Source organism: Dromaius novaehollandiae, chromosome 3 (genome assembly GCF_036370855.1).
Source record: "Dromaius novaehollandiae isolate bDroNov1 chromosome 3, bDroNov1.hap1, whole genome shotgun sequence".
Lineage (NCBI taxonomy): Eukaryota > Metazoa > Chordata > Aves > Casuariiformes > Dromaiidae > Dromaius > Dromaius novaehollandiae.
In genome coordinates this window covers 71,584,237-71,608,357 of record NC_088100.1, presented here as the reverse complement: position 1 = coordinate 71,608,357, position 24,121 = coordinate 71,584,237, and the positions used below count along the sequence as shown (strand labels likewise).

At 39.4% G+C, this 24,121-nt stretch overlaps 1 protein-coding gene across 6 annotated transcripts in view; it reads left to right on the top strand.

The window, feature by feature from the left end:
• The window catches only part of MTHFD1L (methylenetetrahydrofolate dehydrogenase (NADP+ dependent) 1 like), a 161,259-nt gene that overhangs the window by 40,814 nt on the left and 96,324 nt on the right, over positions 1-24,121 (top strand). For 5 of the 6 annotated variants that reach the window (XR_010388415.1, XR_003262500.2, XM_026122164.2 and 2 more), the window contains exons 14-19: positions 2,172-2,279; positions 3,201-3,275; positions 6,591-6,693; positions 9,840-9,916; positions 12,834-12,974; positions 21,318-21,386. Coding sequence is in view for 4 of the 6 variants with exons in the window: in XM_026122164.2 (XP_025977949.2) it covers positions 2,172-2,279; positions 3,201-3,275; positions 6,591-6,693; positions 9,840-9,916; positions 12,834-12,974; positions 21,318-21,386 (573 nt within the window). In the remaining 2 variants the exon portion in view is untranslated. The remainder of the gene's footprint in view (positions 1-2,171; positions 2,280-3,200; positions 3,276-6,590; positions 6,694-9,839; positions 9,917-12,833; positions 12,975-21,317; positions 21,387-24,121) is intronic. The other variant, XM_026122168.2, reaches the window with a different exon arrangement.

The following is a 24,121-nucleotide window of genomic DNA, read 5'->3' as shown; positions in this document are numbered from 1 at the left end:
CGCAGTTGCTTTGCCCCAGAGTTTCTGGGCTGGGAAGATGAGCTGGGACCACGTAGTCCTTGGGATGACCAGTGGCAGGTACACAATGGCTGTGAGCGGAGGGAGGGCCCTGTTTGAGGCCTGGTGCCATGAGCTGGTGTCACGATGGTGGTGTTGGCAGGTGGTTTGGGGAGGCTGGACTTTATTCTAGCGGCCAGCGTTGCCCTGCAGAACCTTGCGGCCCCAGTTCCCACTGTTCAGTGGCTGAATCAGTTTGGTGCAGGCAAGTGGTTTGGTGTGTGGCACAGGAGTGAAGCTGTGATCGAAGCTTCTGGAGCCCTCCTCCGCCTTTGGTTGACGCACATGGGAAACTTCGACAGGATCACCCAGGACAGGACCTGCACCCTCGTTGCAGAGGGGTGTGAGTGTGCCCCGGACTGAGGAGCAGGCTGAAAGCTAGTATCACCACATCACTCATGAGAGAAGGGGGATGGAGTAAATCTCTCTAAACCATTAAGAGGTGATGAGGGTGAGAAGGCAGAAAGCATAAGGCTTATGTAAGCTGCCCAGAAAAGGGATAAGGGCTTGAGGGGCTGAGCTGGCTGATTAGGCCCTGTAGGAGCCTTCCTGCCAAGGAATTTTTCCCCTCCTTTTTTCCCCACTGAGGCAAGAGCTTCTCTCCTTTATTCTCTCCCGCCCTTTTCAGCTTTCAGGTGAATTGATCCTTCTGTCCTGCTGTCCCAGCTTTTGACTGGCAGAAATCCCTTCAGAGATACTGCACTCTGCCAGCCTCGTGATGGGCCCATCGGCTCTCGGCAGCCCAGGCTCCCTGCCCTGAATCCCTGCCCTCCCACCCCCAAAAAGGACCAGGGGAAGAAGGGATGTCGCTTTAGGCAGTGCCCAAAAATCTGAGTGGGAGGGAAACTTGTAGCTAATCAGAAATGGGTAAGCAAAAGCATCCAAAGAGCAGCAAAATTTGGTTCCCAAGAGGACTGATGCACCCCATAATTTTTAGCTGGGCACAAGGTAGTTTGAGGGGTGGGGGGAGGAATACTAACAGCACCTAGAGCTTTAGGGAAAGGGAGGGAGAGATAGGGGAGGATGCTGGGGGGTGTCATCCCATCATCTAGTTTGTGCATCTAGGGAATAGGATCCAAAGTGGCGTTGTGTGTGGCACTGCTACCCTTTCCTCAGCCTTCACCCTGCTGCTAGTATTGTGTGCCAGAGTCTGTGCATGAAAGTGTGGTAGGGCACTCGTTGACTTGAGAGTGTTGCATTGACATACGTATGCTTTGTTGGTGCTGGAGGACTTGGTGTCGATATAGCCCACTGGTTGTTTTGGACCCTGCTGTCCCCATTAGGAGCTGAAGCGCATTAATCGTGTACCTCACGCAGATCTTGCAATTGGGTTTCATTCAAAAAGAATCTAATTTAGAGCTCAGCAAAACCGTTTTGCAACCTGAACTAATGAGGTGGCACTTCAGAAATGCACAGCCGCTCTGAACAAAACACTAATGTAGCAATTAGTTGGAGTTTTGATCCTCTGTTGCACACGCTTCAGTATGATTATAGTCCAGGGCTTGGGTCAGCTGTGGCTACTGCCTCCAGGCTATCAGTACCACAGCACACTTAAAGCTGGCCTTCTGTCTCCTTGATCAGATAAAAAGCACAATGCCTATGTAACACACATCCTAATCCAATCTAGCTCTGCTGATTTCAGATTTTTCCACAAAATGCTGATGGGCAAAGCCTGTATCAGCAAAGTTCATGCCTGATCAGGCACGGCCTTTCCTCCTGTGGCTAGGAGAAAGCTGGCATAAAAGCATAAAGCCAGCACAAACAGCGCGCTCAGGAGGATTCAGCAGAAATCTGCCCATCTGATCCAGGTCAGATTTGTACTGCTGATTTGGACTGATTTAGTATTAATGATGTGGAACCATAGCCCTAGGCTTTCTATTCTGGAGTCATTTAGTAACGAATAAAGACCTCTGTGGCTGTGTTTGGCTTCGGGTAATTTACCACATGCTCAGGTGAAAACATGTCTTTCGTGTAACGCTGTATTTTCAGCCCTACTGATACTCTTGTCTGCACTGATAGGTGGCTGATCTGAGCTGTTTCCATTAATCTGTCTGAGATTAACAGATTGAGTTAAGTGGTTTCTTAAAACTTTTTCTGTTGTTTTCACCCTGTAGTTCAATCTTCATTTGACTGGAGATATTCATGCTATAACTGCTGCGAATAATTTGCTGGCTGCTGCTGTTGATGCTAGGATCTTGCATGAAAATACTCAGTCTGATAAGGTGAGAATTATTTTTAATATCCACATGACATTTTTTCTTTTCAGTTTTTCTATAAATTATTTCAAAGTGAAATAATTAGATTATCTATTTATCATTTCACCATGTGAACAGAAATTATTCCTAGGGCTGCTCTATGTTCTGCTGGGAAATGACAGTTACAGAATATAATTTTTCTGTCAAATACCTCCTCTTAAGATAGTCTTTAAGGTGTGCCCAAAAGCTTGACAGCAATAGCTGGCAAAGCTGTCCAACTGTGCTAAATAGTCTAATAAAAGATGTTATCTCTCCCTACAAATCTTGTTGCTCTTAGTAATTTGTAAACTCCTTTTCAAGCTAAAAGTTAGGTTTATGATGTATTATTGGTTATGATGTACCCTAAGAAGAGGAGGCTGTGAGGAAAATAAATGAGATTCTCTTCTTCCGCTAAGATTGTTGTAACCTTAACATGAATACAACTTGAATCTTTGGAGGGAGAAGGGAAGGGAAAGAGCCTGCTTTTTTTGGCTGCTGTGGTAAAAATGAACAGGACTGTCTTGTCCTCTTTACTTGGTATGACACAAATATGCATTTAAGCCAGTTTGCAAACAATAACGGTAGTATGCATACTATAATTGGTTAAAATTTGGTTAAAGTGGTTAAAGGTTTAAAAGGGATCTCAATTTCAGAATTAATTAATTTTTCCATGAGACACAGAAACACAATAAATCTGGTAATTGATTTTAGACTGCTAAATCATAAGCATTACTGAAAGCCTACCAACCTTCTCAGAATTGTTTTTTAAATGGCTAACCAGAAGTCCACAACTTAGTTGGGAAATTCTTACTGGAATTAATCTAAATAAAATAAGAACATCAAGTTTTCATATAAATAGTTCTTGGTTGTAACTTTTTCTTAGGTTAACTTGCCATGTGGTTTTTCTAGGCTTTGTATAATAGACTGGTTCCAGTAGTTAATGGTGTGAGAGGATTTTCTGATATTCAGCTTGCCCGTCTGAGAGTAAGTTGTTAATGTATTTTCTCCTCAATTATAGTGTCTCTTCATAAAACATATTCTCTTATTGCAACTTGTTGCAAATTATTTGAGGCATGGGACTGAGTTTATACAAACCTTCCTCAAGAATTTATTGAGTCCAGACTTTTTCTAAAAGCATCCTTCTTGCAGTAATAGGATCTGGGTCTGATATTATTTTTGTAACTAGTATTTTCACTATTTTCTCCTCTGAAATAAACCAATAATATTTTGTAAATATTGTGTCTTCCCTGATGAAATATTAAGGTTAGAGGTTTTTAAAATTCTTTTCCTATTATGGTAAAATCACATATGAAAACTCAGATTTCCTGGTGTTACAATATTTTCTGGTTTTGAAAGTTTATTGTAGCATATACTTGTAGGAATTTATTGAAGTCTATTTGACAGTGTTCTCCCTTAGAAGGATAGAAATGCATTTGTTTCCATAGTATATTTTTGCATCCTATCATGCTTCCTGAATATTTGCAGAAGAGCTTCCTATGCAATTCATATATGAACAACACATCCAGATTTGACGTTGCCAGTCAGATAAATAAATGGAGAACAGCACAATCCATTGCTGTGGTGGAAGGGTAATTTTGAATATGAACCTTAAGGACCGCTTCAGTCTTCTGCATCCCGTTCCATGTTTCTTGTTGGCTTTTGAGGCATCAATGTGTAAGCCCGACCAGTGTTGCCTCAGAGCCACTGGATGGCAATGGCTGGCTGCCAAGTACACACAGAGCTGCACTGGGAATGGGGGATGAAAAGGAGGAGGGAAGTAATATCAGCTTCTGTTTTTAAAAGATACTTGCTGGTAACATTTTAGGCTTTTGGGCTGCTCAGTTGTCTGGATGCCCCTAAAGGAGGATGCAGATGATGCCTGGATGATGCCTCTGTGGCAGAGTAGGTCTCTTTTTTGTCCAAAGAGGATTATTAAGGTTAAGACTCCTCCCTTACATACGCAATTTAGACTTGTAAGTGCAGAAGGTCCCATGCTGTTTCTTACTAGCTCTTTGTCTAACCTCAAGGGCTACTTTTCTCATTCCCCCGCTCTTCAGTTCTTTTTCCCTTTTCCCCACCATTGACCAAAAAATCCCTAGCTTACTACCTCCCCTTCACTGCTTCTGTCCCAGACTTTTCTTTGTCTCCTCGTCCACATCAGGTCTGTGTCTTACTCTCTGTCAGCTTTTTCCTTGCTGCTTGGACTTGGCACAGATGTTGCTGAGACTGCGGGATGGATGGTCTGCTCACTTTTCAGTCCCAGTACCCAGCCCTCCCTATGGATGACAGTTGAAAGCTATAAAATGACTGAAAATTTTGCTGTCAGCCTCTGTTGGAAGATGCTCTGTGCAAATGTTATCGTTGGGGAATTTAGCCATTAAAGTTAACAGGGCCTGCCTGAACACACACACTGAGAAAAAATGATACAAGATGTATTGTTTGGCTGAGCATGTGAGTGGACTTTCGTCTGGGTTTAGGGTAAGGGATGGTGGCAAAAAGCATGCTGTTGTAACGAACTTTGCTAACTTGAATGATCTTGTTTTTAAGAATGGGGCAATAGAACCTCCTTAAAGAGAAGGCTGTAAACCATAATTTTGATTTCTAGCCTTATTCTGCACTGTTTGGATAATGTCTTCCAAAACTAAGTTGTCTTACGGGTGGCAGAACTAATAACGCCTGGTTTCCTTTGAATTTAAATCCAATGCCAGTTAAGGCATTAGGCAGTAACTTCAGCTCCCAGCCTCCGACTTTTTGCGAGTCTTCAGTATTCTTGTTGCCCTCCAGTATGACTCCCTGCGGTAGTATTCATGATCACCCCTCTCTTAGCTTCTCCTCTCCATCAGTGTTTCCCCTCATGGATACCCCCAGCTCTGTCCCAAATCTCCAGTGCCCTCCCCACTTCCACAGCATCTCTGTATTTTGTTGTTAATGTTCTCTAAACCAATTCCCACAATACTTCTAGCTTCCTCTTATTCCTCATATTGTGTTTGGCCTGTCAATGCGCATGAGGTTGCGTTTCTTGCGATAGATTTGGAGCAATGTGTGTGCAGGGTCACTGGCCAGTACTTCATGGCTGCCTGATACACCAAATAGAGCGGGCGGACACTGATTTCTGACCACCTTCCCTTGATGGAGACACTCTGGGGATATTTCTCCTTTATCTGTCTGCATATTTGCATGAAATATGTAGGAAACAATCTCCAAGACTTCTGCTAACTCTGTCAAATTTGATTAAAATCAGTCAATGGATTAAAAAAATATTAACAGGGCACTGAGCATTGAAGATGTAAGCCTTGCTTCATTAGAATTGGAGTGAAAATCTGTAGGCAGCAATTTCCTTAGGGGTACCAAGTGTCAAAAACGGCAGGTTGTTCCTAACAGCTTTTTCTCCTTCTCAGTAGAGCGGGAAATGCCCCAGTGCCGGCATCTGCTTTTGAAAGCGTTCTTCACAGACAGTCTGAGAGAATGATCTTCAATAAGGAGCATGGAGGAAACACTTTTAATACTCTCAAAAGGATGTCCTCACCTTTCTGGAAATAAACGTTGGTTTAAGTAGGGAAATAGCTGGTGTAGCTCCTTGTGCTCAGCACTACACGCCTGCATGCTTACTTTCAACAAGATATAATTAATCGGCACTCAGTGCCTGTGTTCAAATGCAAGAATATTAGTATCTGTAGACTTTTAGATTTGGTTTATTTGTAATACTGAAGTGTATACACGCTGGTTAATTCACTGAGGAATGCTTTCTCATGACAGAGAGGATAAAGACTTTGTTCTTAAACACAGTTTTCTGATCCACCTCTGTGTAGATTCACTTTAAAAAAAAAAGTTTTGGTTTTGTTGAAATGAATCAGGGTGTATTGACCTATTCATTATAAATGACTGGGTTTATGGGTGATGGGCTGTTTCAGTAGATGTTTTTCTCTCATTCAAAGAGTGTTCACACAAGACAACACATGGGTCTTTCACAGACATCCTCTAAACAGGGCAAGCAATTAATTATCTTTTTCAAAGTGACTGATAATGTTGCTTTTTTTCCTTGGCTTATGTTAAGAGCTTCTTCTATGTAAGAAAGATCTTTCATTTAATAGCCTACGAATATTTCTTGTTTTTCATTTCCCTTCTCCATCCACATTTGCCCGTTCTAGTAATAGATTTCTTCCTGTGTGCTTTTGTAAATAGTTTCAGTCCTGACTTATTTTCTTTCCCAAATGCTTGCTTAAGGGGAAGGAGGTAAGCCAAAGCAGCTATACCTTTCAAAGAGCCACTTTATTGCCTATTTATCTTCTTTTTCACCAGAGGCTGGGAATAAATAAGACTGATCCTAGTACTTTAACAGAAGAGGAGAGCAGCAAATTTGTGCGCCTTGATATTGACCCATCTACCATAACATGGCAAAGAGGTATGTAATCAGAAAGCCTCACTTTTTGGCTGTTAAATTATGGTGTTTTTATTTAACCTTGGTTAAATATCTGCAGTAATTCAAGAGACTTTGCTAGTATTCTGAAAGATAGATTACTCTCTGAAAGTTTAAGTATGTCCCTTGTTTCTTACACATCAGTAAATAACCTTAAAAACATACAAGACTGGCCTTTTGCATTTTATAAATCTTACCTGTTTTCCAGTGTGTCTGTTGTGTGTTTAGGTTATTTGTACTTACTGTACTTGGTTTTTGGTCACTCTTTTTCCCCAGTTCAGCAGCCTGAGTAGCTCAGAGACCAAATAGGCCTCAGGGTTTTTTGTTTTTTTTTTTTATTTATTTTTTTTAAAAAGCTTTGAGTTGTTACTTTGATTGCTAGGAAGAAGAGGTGAAAGATGCAGTATGGTTTCACCTCTTCTTCCTAACAATCAAAGTTGGTTGTTAAATGGAGTATTTGGCTGAGTATCACCAATAAAAGCTAAATCTGTTGAGAAGTCAGGAGCCTTGGCTGTCTTTTACTGTGCCCTTCGTGTGCCTACTGTCTCAGACTTGGGATATTTTCTCGAGAGTACTGGGGGATGTGGCATGAGATGTTTCTTATTCGTCACACTGTGTTTGTGGGAGAGATCTGTATGGGCGTACAGGAGTAATATAATAGTGTGATATGACTCATCATTTTTATCAGCACAGGTCTGGGAGGAGGCAATGGTACTCAACAGCTGTCAAGTAAATTCAGTTCATCTCAAACAAATGCTAGTGAAAGTTTTATCCCGCGCAAATCTGTGCGATGTACATATTTTAAACATTACAGAAAAAAATTGTTTTTTTAAGAATGCTGTAGATAGCTTTGGAAGTATTTGTTTTGGAACTATTTCTGCAATCCATATGTCTGTGAAGCTTGGTACTTACCAGGAAATTTACTGTATAGGGCAGAAGAGAAAGCTGTCAGATTATCTGAAAATGAATTACTGTCAGGATCTGTCTCCTTAGGAGTGTCACAAGCTTAAAGTTCATTGTCATCTTACACAAGACCTAACAGGCACAACACACTAAAGAGAAGGAAAGCTCCCCTCTCCTGCCCCTTTCCGTGGTATCCAGATCCTGTTTATACCTCTAGAGGATCAGGAAGTAGATGAATTAAACCTAACACTGGCTCTTGGTTGAACCTAGTCTTTTCCTTGAATGTTTACTTTGAGTAAGGAAGAGGTTGAGGTTGAGGTCTCCAAGAGTTTGGAGGAGAAGTAAAAATTGGTTTTGTGGCACAGACAATTCTTCCGTATTTTTCTACTTCTAAGCGCAGCTATTGGAATCTTCCTGAGAAATTAATTTTGACTATGGCGAGAGAGCTGGTGTGACCCAGTGACCAGAAAGAGTTGCAGGTGATGGTTACAATTTGACAGTAAGGGTATTCAGGTTGCCTTAATCCACCAGAAAGGACTGGATAAAAACCAGCCCACTTTCTGTCCAAGCTGATGTGAAGGCTAGTTCATGTTCTCAGCAGTGTCTGTAGGCAGGAGGGATAATCAGGTCTGCTTAAGGCTGTCGTGAGACTGAGTTTCGTATGAGGAGAGGGGATAAGCTTGTGCTTGAGAGATCAGCTTGCCATATGGCTTTGTGGTGGCATATGGTCCCACAGCTTGGCACAAGCCTGCTGCTTCCTCCTACTGAGCTCTGTTCACGGTTCTTGCCAGTACTGTAGTATTTTAGAATATGGTTGTACATAAATAGAAACCAAGATAAGTTAACTGTATAAATAAATAGAAACCAAAATATGTAACCACATCTGCTTTGTACCATCCCTTAAATGGAATTCCTGAGAAAATCAGGGTTTTAAATACCATAGAAGAAAGCACATATGGCATATTTACAACAGCCCCATGCAAAGTGACAAAGAAGGGGATGTGACTGAAATCTTGCTTTTCTCAGCCTACTCACAAGCATGTACTGGAGCTTGTGCAGAATTGAGATTCAAAATCTTTCTTGTTCTCAGGTAATTACATTGGCCTTTTCTGCAGACACAAATTTGTTAATCTCTAAAAAGAGCAGGAGAAGTGATGCAGGGAGGAGGTGATGTCACTGGCCTTCAGTACAGGCAATTCCCAGGGAAGTCCTCGATTCTCTGCCTTGTATCGAACAGAGCTCAAATCTACATCTCCCAGAAGAGTGGCCTCATTGCCAGATTGCGGATTAAACTGGTCAAAAGAACCTTCCATCTCTTTTTCTAGGGTTGCTGCAGGAAGGATCGAAAGATTATAGGGCCAAAGAGACTGTAAGAAAGAGGGGGCCAGTTTGTGTAGGGATCACCATCCCAGGGAAGGAGAAGTCCTGCAGTCTGGTCTTTGCTTCTAACAATGAGAAACATCATCCTGATGTTTCCTCCTAAGAAACATCATGATCAGGTCACAGTCTTTCCTTTTGGTTCTTCTAAAGTTGTTGTCAGTGCAAGAACAGAGAACTTGGATTGCTGTGATGTAAACGAAGTTAGCAATTCCACAGGATGGTTTGGACATGCCCTTGCAATACCCAAAGTGTTTCCAGGTTAGGAAGACAGTTGTCTGAAATTGAAGTTATGTTAAATAGCAGATGCTTGGTCTTGGCACTTGGCAAAAACTTTCTCTGAATACGACCCAGCTGAATGTGGAGGTAGTTACTGTGATGTGCAGTAGAGTGACTTGTCTGGAGGAACCAATCTGACAACGTAATCATCCTTATAAAGAGAAACAGACCAAGTTTAAGCTACATCTTGTCTTAAAAATCAACTTTTAACAAGTCAATAATGAGGCAAATGATTTGAGATAGGTCTGAGGTGCTTTTAGTTACCAAGGCAGATTTTTCTTGTGTAGGTGAAATTAAGATGTACATTAGAATGTTAAGCATCTATTAGCTTCAGATATTTTTCAGGGAAATAGTGCTTGTTTTATTTCAACCTGTCATCTAAAGATATCAAATGAAGGGGAGAAACCAAGTCAGTACCACTGCTAACATGCAGAAGCATGTTTATCTGGTTGCACTGTACTGTGCAAGTAGCTGAATCTTACCTGTGGTAAAAACATGTAGAATGCGTTGAAAGAATCCAGATCTCTGGATCTTTGTTAATATGTTTTGCTTTTACTTTTCCCTTATTTTAGTGGTGGATACAAATGACAGATTCCTACGAAAAATAACAATTGGCCAGGCAAATACTGAGAAAGGATTTGTCCGTCAGGTATGTAAAGGCAATTACTATAATTTATTCTGGACAGACTTTGCTTTAGAGACTGAGAGATGTTTGCCGGTCTGTATCTCTTTCAGCAAATTTCTTTGAATTACTATGTTAACATCTGCTGATCCTATGTAGTAGTGTTGCAGTGAAGCTGGTCATGTTAATGAACAACAGGGTCTGAAGTTGCAGAAACAATTCAATGTATATTGCACAATGTGTCGAAAGTACTTGAAAATTTTGCAAATATTAGGGAATGCTGGAAGTTTATTAAAGAACTTACTGCTAAATTGAAGGCCAAACTTCACTGACGCTATCTGAACAAATATATCTGGGTCATGTGGGTAAATCCAGTTATGACACAATGCAATGGAGAATAACAATGTCAGGTGGAGCAAACTCTTTGTAATGTGGAGCTGCTTCTAATTCAAGGAAGATTATTGTATTTTAACACTCTGGATAACCAAATTCATGAGGTTCTGACTACTTTGTGGTGAAGTAAATAGTTATTGTGGTATAGATGAGGCCTTACTTCTTCTGGAATTCACATCTTTAATTTTTTTTTATTATTTCAGATCTCCTTTAGGTTTTGTGCCTCAATGAAGAGTAAAAAAAAAATAGTCTTACAGGATTATTAATGTTTCTGCTTAATTCAATAGTTAGAACAGTCAATTAAATTAGACAAATTTGGGAGAGAAATACTTTGTTTTGGTTTTGAGCACATGGAGCAGAGACTTTTCTTTCTATAACTTACAGAAATTCAAATCAACTGATTCTCAGCTTTGATAATGGGCTGGGACTATAAAACATGGTGCATGTCTTTCAACACTTGAGACGTTTTCCTGCGTTTAGATTTGTTTCAGTGACTCGTGGTTGTTAGCTTTGGGCCAGGTTCTGCCAGCCTTATTGTGCACCGTTTTACTACCATAATTATGCTGCTGACTTCAACGTGGGTTGTTCTACTATAAAGTACTAGTCGACATAAGACTGTCAAATGTTGCTCCTGTACTGCTTTAGCTGAAATGACCTTGATGCATCCAGTTTTGATGTACTGGACTGCTGCACATATCCATTCACATTTTAACATGGTCTTACTGACTCAAGGAATAAAGAGCAGTTAGAGAAACTCATTTCAGAGCCTAGCCGGAGAGCCAGATAAAACAGAACTTCATAGCTAACAGATGCATTTTCTAAATATTTGGTGTGATGTTCTAACACTCTTAAAATCAATGACACCTGTGTAAAATGGCAGAGCACAGCAGGTGCAAAAGTCTGCATTTTAATGAACAGGGATGCTGTGGTTTCTAAAGAGTATTACATGACTGACGCGTTGATCCTGCAATTGAGTCCATGTGGGTGGATCCTTTCATCAGTAGAGAACTAACTTTATAGCTTAGGCTTCTGTCAGCACTTCATAGGTATATAAAGGCTATTAGAGTTAAATAGCACCTGCTATCACAATCTTTTGTCTGTTTTTTCAATAAAACATTGTGTCACTCTTCAAGCATCTACCTGGGATTGTTTTTCCTGCCCTTTTTATATTTCATGTAGAAACCCTTTTTATATTTCATGTAAAAACAGTAATATGTACAATAAAAACTTAAATTTTTGTCTCCTGATGAACATCTTGATAAAGTCGGACAATATTCCGGTGTATGGGTTGGGCATAGTTTTCTCAGGCTTATTGCCTGTATTACATATACTGCAATGTCTTCCAGGGCACATTCTTCTACCTTCAGAGGCGGTAGCATCTATATCATCCCAGCAGTAACAATGTTCACTATGTACCCAACTATTTTGTTGTATGTCCTACTGCTTCCAGGAAAGAAAATATTTGCTTTATAACTTCAGCATTTCATTTGAATCACTATCCTGAACATCTCTGTTACAGAATTAGTTTTCATTTTTTATGGTATATATATCTCCCTGCCTGAGGCCCAATCCAGGAAAGCGCTTAGGTGTCGTCACAAGTTTTGCTGAAACGTGCAGGTGCGCAGAGGTGAGCCTGGTCTGAAATAGGGACCAGTCCAGGTGTCTTTTTCTATGTAGGTAATGGTGTGATGTCAATTAATAAATCTTGTATAGACTTACATTTACTGGAGCTGGAGAGGTCATTAAAGAGGCTGTAGTTCCTCACCCCCACATTGCATTCCTGTCACATGATACACTAGTGGCTGTGCCTTTCCTCTGTGTTCATTTTCTAGCAGCACGTGGCCTGGGCTTTTCTGATACTAAAATAGTACACACATTACTAATGCATATTGCAAGTTCATAAAAGTAAGCACCACAGCTCATATTATGTTGAAGTACTGCACAATATGAATATATTTCTACAAGAGCAATAGGTCTGATGCTGCAAATAGTTCTTGTTTTTCTTTTTTTTTTCCTCATATATTCATGAACAAGGGGGATGCGGGGGTGGATATGTTTTACATCGTCAGATCAAGCTCAGACTCTGGCAGTCTAAATTCTAAAATTTGAATTTGTATAGGAAAAGAATGATCAAACACAACAAGAATGTTTTTGAAACTGGAATTAAAAAAAAAAACTTTTGGAGAGCATTAAAGATAGAGGTGGAAAAAACCAATGCTGTGCTCATGGCACAAAAGTTGAAGATACATCTGCTCTTTTTTCTTTTTTTGCCACAGTAAAAAAAAAAAATTCTTGGTCCTTCAGGGGGATTCTGCTAAGGATAATGGGAGCAGAGGGGCTAAGCACTCTACAAGACTGATCCCCAAGTAAATGAAGTGTAACATTCAATATTAATGAGAAAATACAAAGAAAGTGTTTGAAGTGGGTTACAATTTAGAATTGTTTAAATTCCAGTGTGACATCTGTCTTTCCTGAGTCTGTTCCTGACAATTCCCTGTGAGTATTCGACCTGACTCTGATTTGGTTCATGATTCTCATTTTTATTTTGCAGGCTCAGTTTGATATTGCTGTTGCAAGTGAAATTATGGCCATCCTGGCACTTACCACTGGCTTGGCAGATATGAAGGAGAGGCTGGGAAGAATGGTGGTGGCTAATGATAAAAAGGGACAACCAGTAACTGCAGAGGATTTGGTATGTACAGTGCTGTAGACCTGTGAATAACCTTTGATTCATTTGTTTTGCCTCTAGAAGCAGTAGAAGGGTAGGTGCATGCCAAGGTTTTTGAACAGTGCAGTCAGATATTGAAGAAAGATCATCATCTGGGCCAAAACTTGCCTGCAGTGAGAACAAGATGTAAAACTAACTTGTCCAGGTCTTTTGGTAACATCTGGTTCACAAGGTCTCTGGTCTCCAGAACCTGCTTGGATAGATTTCCACAGTTCTTAAGGCAAACAATCTTGGTGCTGGGGGAAGTCAAAGAGTGTAGGCTCCTATTTGAGAAAGCTGGTAATGTTTGCTACTGTACTTGCCAAGGGTGCTCAGATGTCACGATGATAGTGATCACATGAATGCTTACACTCCTAAATTGAAATTAAAACAAGCTATTCCTAATTCATAAGTTATTGTTACTGCTGGGGACAGGGTTATCTCTTTACATCATTAAGACTTTTTTTCCACCTATATTTGTTAGTTGCTGCTTACTTATTCCCTACTTCAGCTTCTGAAAGAAGTCCTTATGTCCTTTGCATTGAATCCTAGCGCTGTAACCAGGCTGTGAGTCAGTGGACCATGGTTGGAAACTCACCCATGTTTGGGTATGGCAAGTTCTGGTGCACCCAAAACCTGCCAGTAAGCCCTTGTCATCTGACCCGTATGCCAGGAGGAAGTTGACTGTGATTGCCACTAATTTATTGTAATATTACATTATTTGTATGCTGAAACTTATTGGCCAAATTAAGATCATATATTGCAGATTGACAGTGCACCCTAAATATAATAAATACCATAATACTTTCCTTTCATGTGTTATCTGTCATCTAAATATGTCCTTGTAGCAACTGCAGTATGCCTTGGAGCTGTGATTTCATGCCACCCTGCTGTCAATAGCTACCTGTTTCATGCAGACAGATTTTACTTATGGAGCATAGTGTATTATCCTGTTTGTCCCTTTTGTATGGACATCTGTAGAAGCTTACTGCTTTTTTTTTTTTTGAATGAGGGAAGGAACCAGGATCCTGCCTCATCAGCAAAGATAGCAAACCTGTGAGCCAGGAATACCTTCACAACCATAATGAACTCCATTTTAACAAGGAAATGAAAAAGTAGTATCTAGCTCTCTTGGATTTAAGATTGAAATTAAGATAAGGGTGCAAAAAATTTTACAGTCATCATTAAAATTCAAACAAAGTCAACTATTATGGGGGAAAATTATGCAGGAAATTCACATCTTAAGGCACTTGTGCATGTGTCAGAACTTTTGGTATGGTATTCAAGCCATTAAAGTTTTGATATTCCTTTTCAATTACATACCTTAGTCTTGGCCCAGTGGGGTAGGGATGAGGAAAATACTTGCCTTGTAATGCATATGCAAAAACTTTAAAATAATTCAATGTCAGGATTAAAATTGTACATTTAAAATAGATTAAAATAATCTTGACGCTACCTTTGTATTTTAAGGTATTAATACCACAAAATATTTAACCTGCCTTTCAATCACTTAATGCTCCTCAGCTTGCTAAATGAAAGCAGTTGTTTTTCCATAGTCTCTTCCCCTTATAATTGCTCTGTACAAGTAGAATGTTAGGGCTGAAATTATGAACAGTGCACAAAAAGCTTTGAGTTTTTGATGCCCATAAAATGAAAGTAGCACTCAGTAAAATGTGTGTTACTAATTAGGTTTTGTTTGGCCCCCCCCCTTTTTTTTTAAACATACTCCTTATGCTTAGTGTCTCAATCACTTAATATTGTCACTTGTGCTGAACATATGCTTTCAGTACTTCTTTAAAGCAGTGTTCTGAATTATACAAAAGAAAAACTGCCTGAAAAAAAAACTGTTCACAAGCATATGTATCATGACCATCTGTAGCTATGCCATTGTGTTTTCTGTTGTTGGCAAGATTTCTTCATCATACAGTACAGAGGAAGGATCTGGGTGCAAATCAGGATTGTGAAATGGAGAAGCTCCTGCCTGCCCTGTTGCACAGTGTGTTAAAAATGAAGATGAGAACTTTAGGAAAAAAGGAAGGTGGTTTCATAGGTAAGGCAGAAAAGAGCCTTTCTGGAGAGTTGAATTCTATTCCTGTGTTTTTCGCAGAGCTTCTGTGTAATGTTGTGTCCATACAAACTGATTCTTACATTTCCTGAGGAACTGTATGTTCCTCAGTTTGGTTTGATACCCAGGAACTAAACAGTGGAAATCTATTGAAATATCATAAAGAAAGAACTTTGAACTAAGCGAAATGATTTTTAACATGTCTCAGGTTGAGCACCCAAAATTAGTGAATACTTTTGACTTCGCTCCTTGTGTATGATGTCATTTCTTCTGAAAACAGACAGGGGTTATTAATGGTGGTGAAGCACTCAGATGCTGTGGTATTGGGATTTAAGAAATGTCCCAAAAGGAAATTAGTAGATGGTCTTCTGACTAAGATTTCTTTATCAAATTAGATGTTGGATATTTTGTACAAGGCGAGAGACGCTGTGAATAGCTGATGTGTACTGTATCGAGCTGAATCTTCTGGAAGGAATAACAGATTCATATGCACAAAAAAGATAAATTTCAGTTCTGTGGGGCTGTTCCTTCACCTCTGTTCCTTGTTTCTTCCCGTTGGCTGTCAGTCTCAGTCTCTTGCAACAGCTTGCAACTAAACCTACTGTTTTCAGCCTTTAACTGCAGAATCAACTCTTCCTCCTGCTGCTTGCGCTGCCACTGCTGTTGCTGTTCCTGCTGCAGGCCCCTCATCATTAAGAGGATTCCTCTAGCATCCCAGGAGAAGGGATCTTTGCTTGCCAGCTGGTCCAGCCTGGTGCAGTCTCTTGCTGTAGTTGCTGCGACCAAGTGTAGGCTGAAAGCTCACAGCCCACTGCAGCTAAAGCTTGATGAGGAGCATGGGGCAGTGCTAAACGCGCCCCATGAATGCCAATGACTGTGATTTTGGTTTCCCCAAGGTTTATATCTTGTGCAGATTTTCAGAGGTGATACAAAGCTGCTCTCCTCCTGAACTTTCATCCTTCTTCCAAATCACGGGCAGAGAGGAGGTAAAGCTTTACAGCTTGGAAAGAAAAGAAGACACCTGAATGTAGGAAAAACAATACTGTCATTCCAGGAGCAGCTCAATCATTTTGGTTTGAATTTTCATAAAACAAAACCAAGATTAAAAGCTTGAATCTATTGCAATGACTTGGCATGGGATGTTTTAGCCCAGGGAACTGCAATTGCTTGTAGTTTTAACAAATTTTAAAAGCAGCTTTATAATGGGGAGTGTCATACAACCTTAATAATGGGTGGTGGAAGTCAGTTCTACCTGGAGCTAAAAAAATTTCTGGGTATCATGTTTTATATGTTGCCCAGATTTGCTTTATAGAAGCTTAAATGTTTGACAATAATCCTCAGTTCATTGAAATCTAATTGAACAAAAACCACTAAACCCTTTTCTGTCATTTGTTTCCAGATGTACACGAAATATACTTCACAAAAATACAAATGCTCTTAATTTTGACTTTATATGCAGTGTATTTATCATAATACAATAGCACAACGTAAAATAAACATTGACAGATATAAACCAGATGTGGAGGAACACTAGGAGTCAGAAAAAAAAGATAAATTGAATACTTTATGAATTGAGAAGACTCCTTCCACAAGAGTAATGGATTAAATATCTAGCCTCTATAGTGGAACATATAGAATTCTTTGCCAAAATGTGGTGTTCATTCCACAGTATTTTGAAGACTGAATTGCTTTTTTGGCTTTTACAGTATAGTAGAATTTTGATGGACATATGCCATATCTTCACATTAAATTAAATGAGTATGTATGCCCTAGATTAGTATTTCATCAACCATGAAGAATATTAAATAAATATGTCGCTATTTTTTTAAATAAGGCTGCTTCTCAGTTTACTTTCTCTACCATGCTGTTAGATGTCAATAATTCTAGGACAAAAAAGAAAGATAGCTTCATATTTGTTTTTATAAATGATCTATTGGCTGAATATATTTTGCTCCCCAGTTTATCAGAAACGTCATGCACATCCTTTACTTCAAACACAAGTAGTCGCAGTCTTTGTCAACTAACGATTTGGGGTTTCATATTTTTCAGAACGGATATTGCAGAAAAACATTATCCATTTTGTTAAAGGCTATAGTTTTGAATGAAGGAGAGCTAAAACTATTTCACTTTTTTTCTTATAAAGAAATCTGATGGGTTTTTCTCGGCCCTTCAGTATACGCCCTTACTGATTTCCCAGTAGTTACTCTCAATCACCCTGCTTGTGATCTAATGCTGGCTTTCATTTCCACTTTTGATAGACTTCAGAGACTGTTTTTCTGGAGGCTTGCTTGAGAGTATGGGCTTTCCATCTGAGTTTGTTTTTCCTTTGTCACTTGTGCAACTTACTTTGTGCTCCATGATTTTTGCTATCCCGAAGAGCATACCTGCCCCAGTGGCTCATGGATAGATCGGAGGGGTGTAGTTTTCTGATGTGCTTAGGATTGGTTCCAGGAGGGAAACTCAAGAGAGCTGGGCATCCGTATGCGTTTGATTCTGCATCCTGCTTATTTCTTCTGAGAGTCAGTGAGTTAGTGGGAATTAACAATCCATAGGCTCTTACATGGTTAAAATGGTTAAATGGTGTGTGAGTGTCTAAGCCTCTAATTCTTTTGTAAAATTCTTTAGTAAAATTTTATCCATCCCCTCTGAAGTAGAAATGGGAGCCTGATTCCATAAATAGTTTTGAGAATCAGATTCAGGACTTTGAATTAGCTGTGGCAATTTTTTGTTAGCTGCGTGGAAGATTGGGGATGTGGAGAAACGACAAGAACTTTTATTTTGACAGAGACATGACAGCCAGATATGAAAATTTTTTGGCTGTTTAGTTTTTAAGGACTGTTGTTGATGCAAAACATAGTTTAAGAACTGTGAAAGGCAGATAAAGACGATGTGTGCTAATTGGAGTCTTTTTGCGTCTTTTTTTCTTTGCTTTCAGCTTCAGATACTATGAGTTGTTGTGGAGGGATGCTTGTCTATTAAGGAAAAATGAAGTTTATCGTGAAGATAAAGGTGTAGGATTTACTGGGTTTTTTTTGCTTCACTATTTTTATCATATTGATGAAGCTCTATCAGGAAGTAGAGGAGAGAGAATCTGAGCCATTATTGACCAGGAAGGGGAGGAAAAAAAGCGTCCTTATTTTTTTTTCTTTTCTTCTATTTCCCTCAAAACATTCTTCTTTGCTTTTTTCCAGTCAACTTCACTTGAGTCAGCCAACAGCTGTTTGCATGCTTGCTTTGAATAAGTTGGTTGTCTTGTCCAGCACCGAGCAGACAACCAAATCCCCTGATCCAATGGCTACAGCTGGCATGAGTTAACACTTGTCAGTCCTTGGGCAGGTTTCCCCAGAAAAGCGTTAGGGCTGATGGTGGCTGATCAAGTAGTTAACCTTGCCACTGACCTTGGGGAAGGTCTGTCTGATGTAGAGTTTTCCATTTGGTTTTTTTTCTCCGGAAAGTTGACTAGCTATTAGAACTGCCTCTTACATGCTAAAATATTGCAGTGATCATCCACTGAGAATATCAGCAGCTGTTTCTCTGTTAGGGTAACGACTGAAGGCAAATGAATAGCTCATGCCCTGTGATGCTGGAAAAATGGAGATATGGGAAGAAAAGCTTTAAAATTAACCAATTTTTTTTTTCAGATAGTGTTTCTGTTACCTGTAACCTACTGTGACTAGTGTGTGTACGTAGTACTGCTTTCCATGAGATAGAATACAAGCAATTTAGCTAGTTGTTCTGTTTTTGTGCTGCTGACAGCTAGTGAAGGAGCATCCTTTAGCTCAGCTGAGGGTCAAGGGGAAGAAAGAACTGTGCTTCTGGTCTGAGAAACTCTGTCCCGGGTACTTGTGGAATGGATCATACAGCAAAAGAGCAGCAGGCTTATAGATCTATTAATTAAGGACACTGAAAACTCTTTTTATCCCAATGCAAAATTTGAACTCATTAAAATAGGAGAAAGAATATATTTGTTTTGCTAAATTAGTAGGATTAAAACTGGGTTTTAATGAAAATATTGCTAACAATGAAATGCGTTTCGTTCCATTTTAAATTGTTAGAGTTGGGCCTGGGGAAGTCACTTTTATTTTCTGAATGTGTCAGATTTCTAAATGAGTAAAATCATCCTTATAAAGCAAGTAGTCATATTGAACAGATTTAAAATTTAATATTCTAAAAAATATACTAACTTTAAAAAGGCTTTTAAAAAATGACTAAAATACGAGAAATCAAAGGCAGCAGCAGTGGCAGTTATTTTTACAGGGTCATAAAACCAAAACTCATTTGTGGACAAAATACTGAAGTCACATTGTATTCTAATAGCAGAAAATTTTATGGGATACTGGTTAAATGAACCTTTACGAAACATTAGTTTTCCAGTGAGTTTTGTTCTCCATTTCTTTTTGAAGTTCTTTGTCTAGAATAAGTCATTTATAATCTTAGCAATTAAAATGATCTGTAGCTATAAAGGAACCTGAGGAAGTGAAAAGGAACAGCCATTTCATTTCTCTTTTTAACATATTTTCTACTTTTTGTTCAGTCCTTCAGCTTTGGATTCACATCCAAAGAGAGAGTAGTTGGGCATATGTACAAAAGAGCCCCAGGCTTCTGCTATGGAAGAAGATGGAGCCACCCATTGTCATAGACGTCTGAGATTCTGGAGCTTCCTTGGGGTTCGATCCTAAAACTGGGACTAGAACTTCTAGAAATTAACATATATAACATATAAATAACATATATACTGTCTTGCTAACAGTTTCTCATATTACATCTTTGTAGGTCTATTGGTACTTGTAGATCGTGGGAGTTTGCAAAATGAAAAGAGCAAAAAAAGTCTTTCCCTCCTCTCTCCCCTGCTGTTCAGTCTTCTGCAATGAAACATTTGCTATGCTTTAGTAGAAACCAATTTTACTATGTTATTTTTAGTTCATTTTTAGTCAAGGATGAAAATGATGCCACATTTTCTCCTGAAGCTGATGTTCAGATGCTATGTTCAGAAAGGGGAAACTTTAATTTGTATAAAATACTATCATAAAATGGCCACCTATCTTAATGTCACTTTCATCTGTCTGTCATTAGGACTCTTGTGCAGATTTTGATTGTTCAAATTTTGGTTAATTGGTTCTTTATTTGAACAATACTGTTTGGCTCTTAGTAAGCTAATCAGAGAATAGACCACATTTTGAAACCTTCATTTTAGACAGTTTATAGAAGCTGCTCTTTTTATTTGGTTTTAATGTTTCTTTTGAAGACAATAATATATTAATATCTTTTTTTCATGTTCTCTGGCAGGCTTTTGAGCCACTCCTTATAGTAGTATTTCATTTTTTTAAATCCATGAACTAGTTCTTTAAAGTCAAATATGTTTTCTTCCCAAAATCAGTGTGATTTGGGAACAAATTGGAATATATGCTTGTGGTTTCCAGATAGCACTCTACTTGTAGTCTCCTAGTGCTATGCATGGGCTGTAGCCAGTTTTTATAAAACGGACATTGATATTTAGTGTAAATGCTGTGTAGCAACAACGTCTCTTTTCTCTTTGTTTAAATTCAGTCAGTGTGGAATGTGTACTCAATATCCAGCAAATTTTTTAGGGAGGAGTTAAGACCTTTGCAACTACAATGTGGCAATTCACTCAGCTTTTTTTGTCCTCTTTCCTCACTATGAAGTAGTTCTCATGTTTAATCTCATGGTACCATAGTTATTTATCCGTAGACAAATCTGCTTTCATCCTGCGTCTGTTGCTCATGTATTTGTACAGGTCTTGCAAAATACCCTTTCTGGCTGTTGATGGCTATTGATCTGGTCTGTTGATGTCCATTCTGTCACGAGTGAAATACATCTTTCATTTCTTCAGGCAGTTTGAGCAAGTTATTGCCCTCTTGGTTTCCCAAGTCTCTCAGTGGCCTTTGCTTCGGCTTCCTCTTTTATTCCTGTGCACATCCTCATGCTGGTCGCTTAATACTTTGTTTCTGTTCTCTCTGTGAAATGGGAAGAGTATTTACCTACTGTCTTTTAGGGATATCCAGAGTAAATTCACTAATATTTGTGGAACATTCTGAAAATACAGTATGTTAGAAGTCTTGAGCTGAATAAATTTGTGATGCAACAGCATAACACTGCTCGTCCATCATGGTTTCTCAACACGCTGTCTTTTTCTACTTTGAACTATAAGGTTTCTTATTTTAACTGTAAGCGTAAGTATAACTCAGAAACATTCCACCTTAGAACTGATAGTCTTAAAATGCGAACTTTTTTTTGTCTTTTAGGGAGTAACGGGTGCTTTGGCAGTTTTGATGAAAGATGCAATTAAGCCAACGCTAATGCAGACGTTAGAGGTGAGTACGGCTCGGGATGCCTGCCCTTCTTCTCTGGCTTTCAGATTCCTTATAGCGCTTGTCAGGCCGCTCTCCGGTGACAGCACTTAATGTTCAGGGTTCAAGCTGGGGTTGACTCTGTAGAGGCATTTTAGCAAATGTTCATTCCTGTATGGTAACCAATTGACTCGAGCTGCATTTATGCCCTTCTGATATTTTTTTTTCTTTCTTTCTTTTTGGGAGACTTCTGGCTTCAGTCAGAATTTTGCCTAGAGCCGCAAGCAAGGCGCAGTGCACCCTTGAACTGCTGGTGCACACCCGAAGGGCAGGTTGGGCTTCCCATCTCGCTCTACTAGGGATGTTTCCTTCCTATATGTCACTTGCTTTACCTTTATGTTCCCATGGCGATTCCCATAGCCCAGTTTTCAGTGGAAGGCAGATGCTTCGCTGAGGCCGTTCTCTTCTGTGTTATATTTGTGCCCTTCAGAAAAACATGAGGGTCTTTTCTTCCTGTTTATTCTTCAGAGTGCTTTCAAAGACCAAATGAAGCTTTGCTGGTTTTTGAAAGTAATGTTTTATGATCAATCCTGGTGGGCTTTCTTCCAACAGCTTGAAGAATTGCAAATAGAAAGAGTTCAGCCTAACTTTGTGACTGGCCAGTCTAATACTGGCTTTTGAATAGTAAGCCCAATGCTGAACAGTATTCTTCGGAAGAGGGAGGAGGGAAAGAGGGTAAATAACAAAGGAATTTTGAAAACCAAAGGCATTTGGGGAAAAACTAGAGTAATGCATATTATTGCAAACTTGACTATCAAAAACACATAGCTGGCATAATTCACAACAATTTCTGGTGTGGTGAAAAGTTGAAGAATTTAGGAGGATACGAATGCAGTCCCTGACTGGTAACCAAATATCTCATTTTCTATAGCATGTCAAAGTGATAGCTACATTTTTGCTGTTGTGTTTGGATGGGGACAACTTGCTTCTCTCAGGAAATATTTGAAAAATAGGATTTAAGTCACACTATTTTTATTTATTTTACTATAGCCAGCTTGGTTGACTTCTCCTGCAAAGTTCATTAGTTTTTTCATGTGGCTGCATAAAGAATATGTGTGTGTGTCTGGACTTTACAGTAACATCCAATAGCTGAAATTGGAGATCACGTAGAATCAAGAAGTATTTCACAGCCAGAAACGTGTATTAAATTGCCACTTAGATAATGTTTGTGTGCATTAAGCATCAGTCACAAAGTAGTTCTGCTTCTGAGTGTTTAATATGCCACTATATTAGCACCTTGCATATCTGTTAGAAAATAATGTGGTTTTGTTGTAGTGTTCTAAAGAACAATTATAAATGTCAGAATAGTTTCTTTTGTTTGATAGGCATTTGGTTCTGGGAATTTCACACTTTTTGTCATTCCATTTCTTTATATTCACATTTCTAAGCAGTACAGTTTCTGCCTTTCGTGTGGTATTCTTTTCTAGTCTAATCTATGCTATCGCTGAAACATCTGTCAACCTTCATCAAACACTGTTGCTGATTAGGTGGTTCCTGACTGCAGTAGCCAAGGATATTCTTTCCCCAAAATTCTTGTTATAGAGTTTTTTTTTAAAACTACAACAAACTAAAGCAGTTCAAAGGGCTGCTTTATGCTCCACTCCTGCCATTTGAATCTCAAAGACAAACTTTTGTCACCCTTTGAATACCTCTTGGTGTGCAAGTCAATTTGGCTCACCTGTCCTAGAATGAAAATCCTCTCCATTTGACAACAGTTTTATCAGTAGATCCTGTGATAATCCAGTGTCTGCACCATGCTGGTGGAGAAAAACTGAGTAATATGTTTGCACTCATCACAAATGCAGCTCTGACTGTGCGGGCACTTGTCCTGCAAGTAGGGATGAAACTGCTCACTGAGGCAGGTCTTCCAGATCACTGGCACTGGAGGATGGCAGAAAGACCCCCTGAGAAGTGGGAGCAGGAGATTTTCAGGGTGACTTGTAGCTGGCACTGACAGTTAATTTGAGATGATCAGTAAGTAGTAGTGTCTGTTGTTAGCTGCAGGTGAAAGTAGCCATTGCAGAGACAGCCCTCTTTATTTCTTTCTGTAATCTGGAGAAGAGCCTTTAGAGGGGTGTTCTTTAAGCTGTGGCAACATAGGGAGTTGCTTCTAAGGAGCCTGTGAAATACAGGAAAAGAACTGGCAGCTCAGTAGACTTAAATTAGCTTTATGGGGGCCTCTGCATGCACTGAAGAAAAGGATTATAGGTTCATAAATCAGAAATGACTGAATGCCAATCCTGCACAGAATTGAACTGCCAACTTAGGTGTGAATGCTTTCTTCTGTGTGTGAATTGATGTGTGTATTTTATTTTGTTTTTTTTAAGAGGCTGATTGATTTCAGAGGCAGGTTGATTTCCATCACAGCCCTGCCACTCCCTCCCCAGTAATGCTACCACAAGGAGTTAGTGATTGACAGGTTTTTATGACAGTAAAATCTTGAAATGGGAAACATGGTGGGGAATGCTAGCATAGTGCTGTTGACTCCACCTATAAAAACTGTAGGCTTCAGTAGCATTTACATGCAATGCTGTAAAATTGAGATTAGTTTGAAATATACATAATGATTTCATAGTGTTTATCCATGTTTGTCATGACAGATTTGTTTCCTTGTGAACTGATCCCTTAATGTTTAGCATTTATTTATACCATGCATAACAGAGCAGCTGCTGTACAGGACAGCTCTTTGTAGTTGCAGT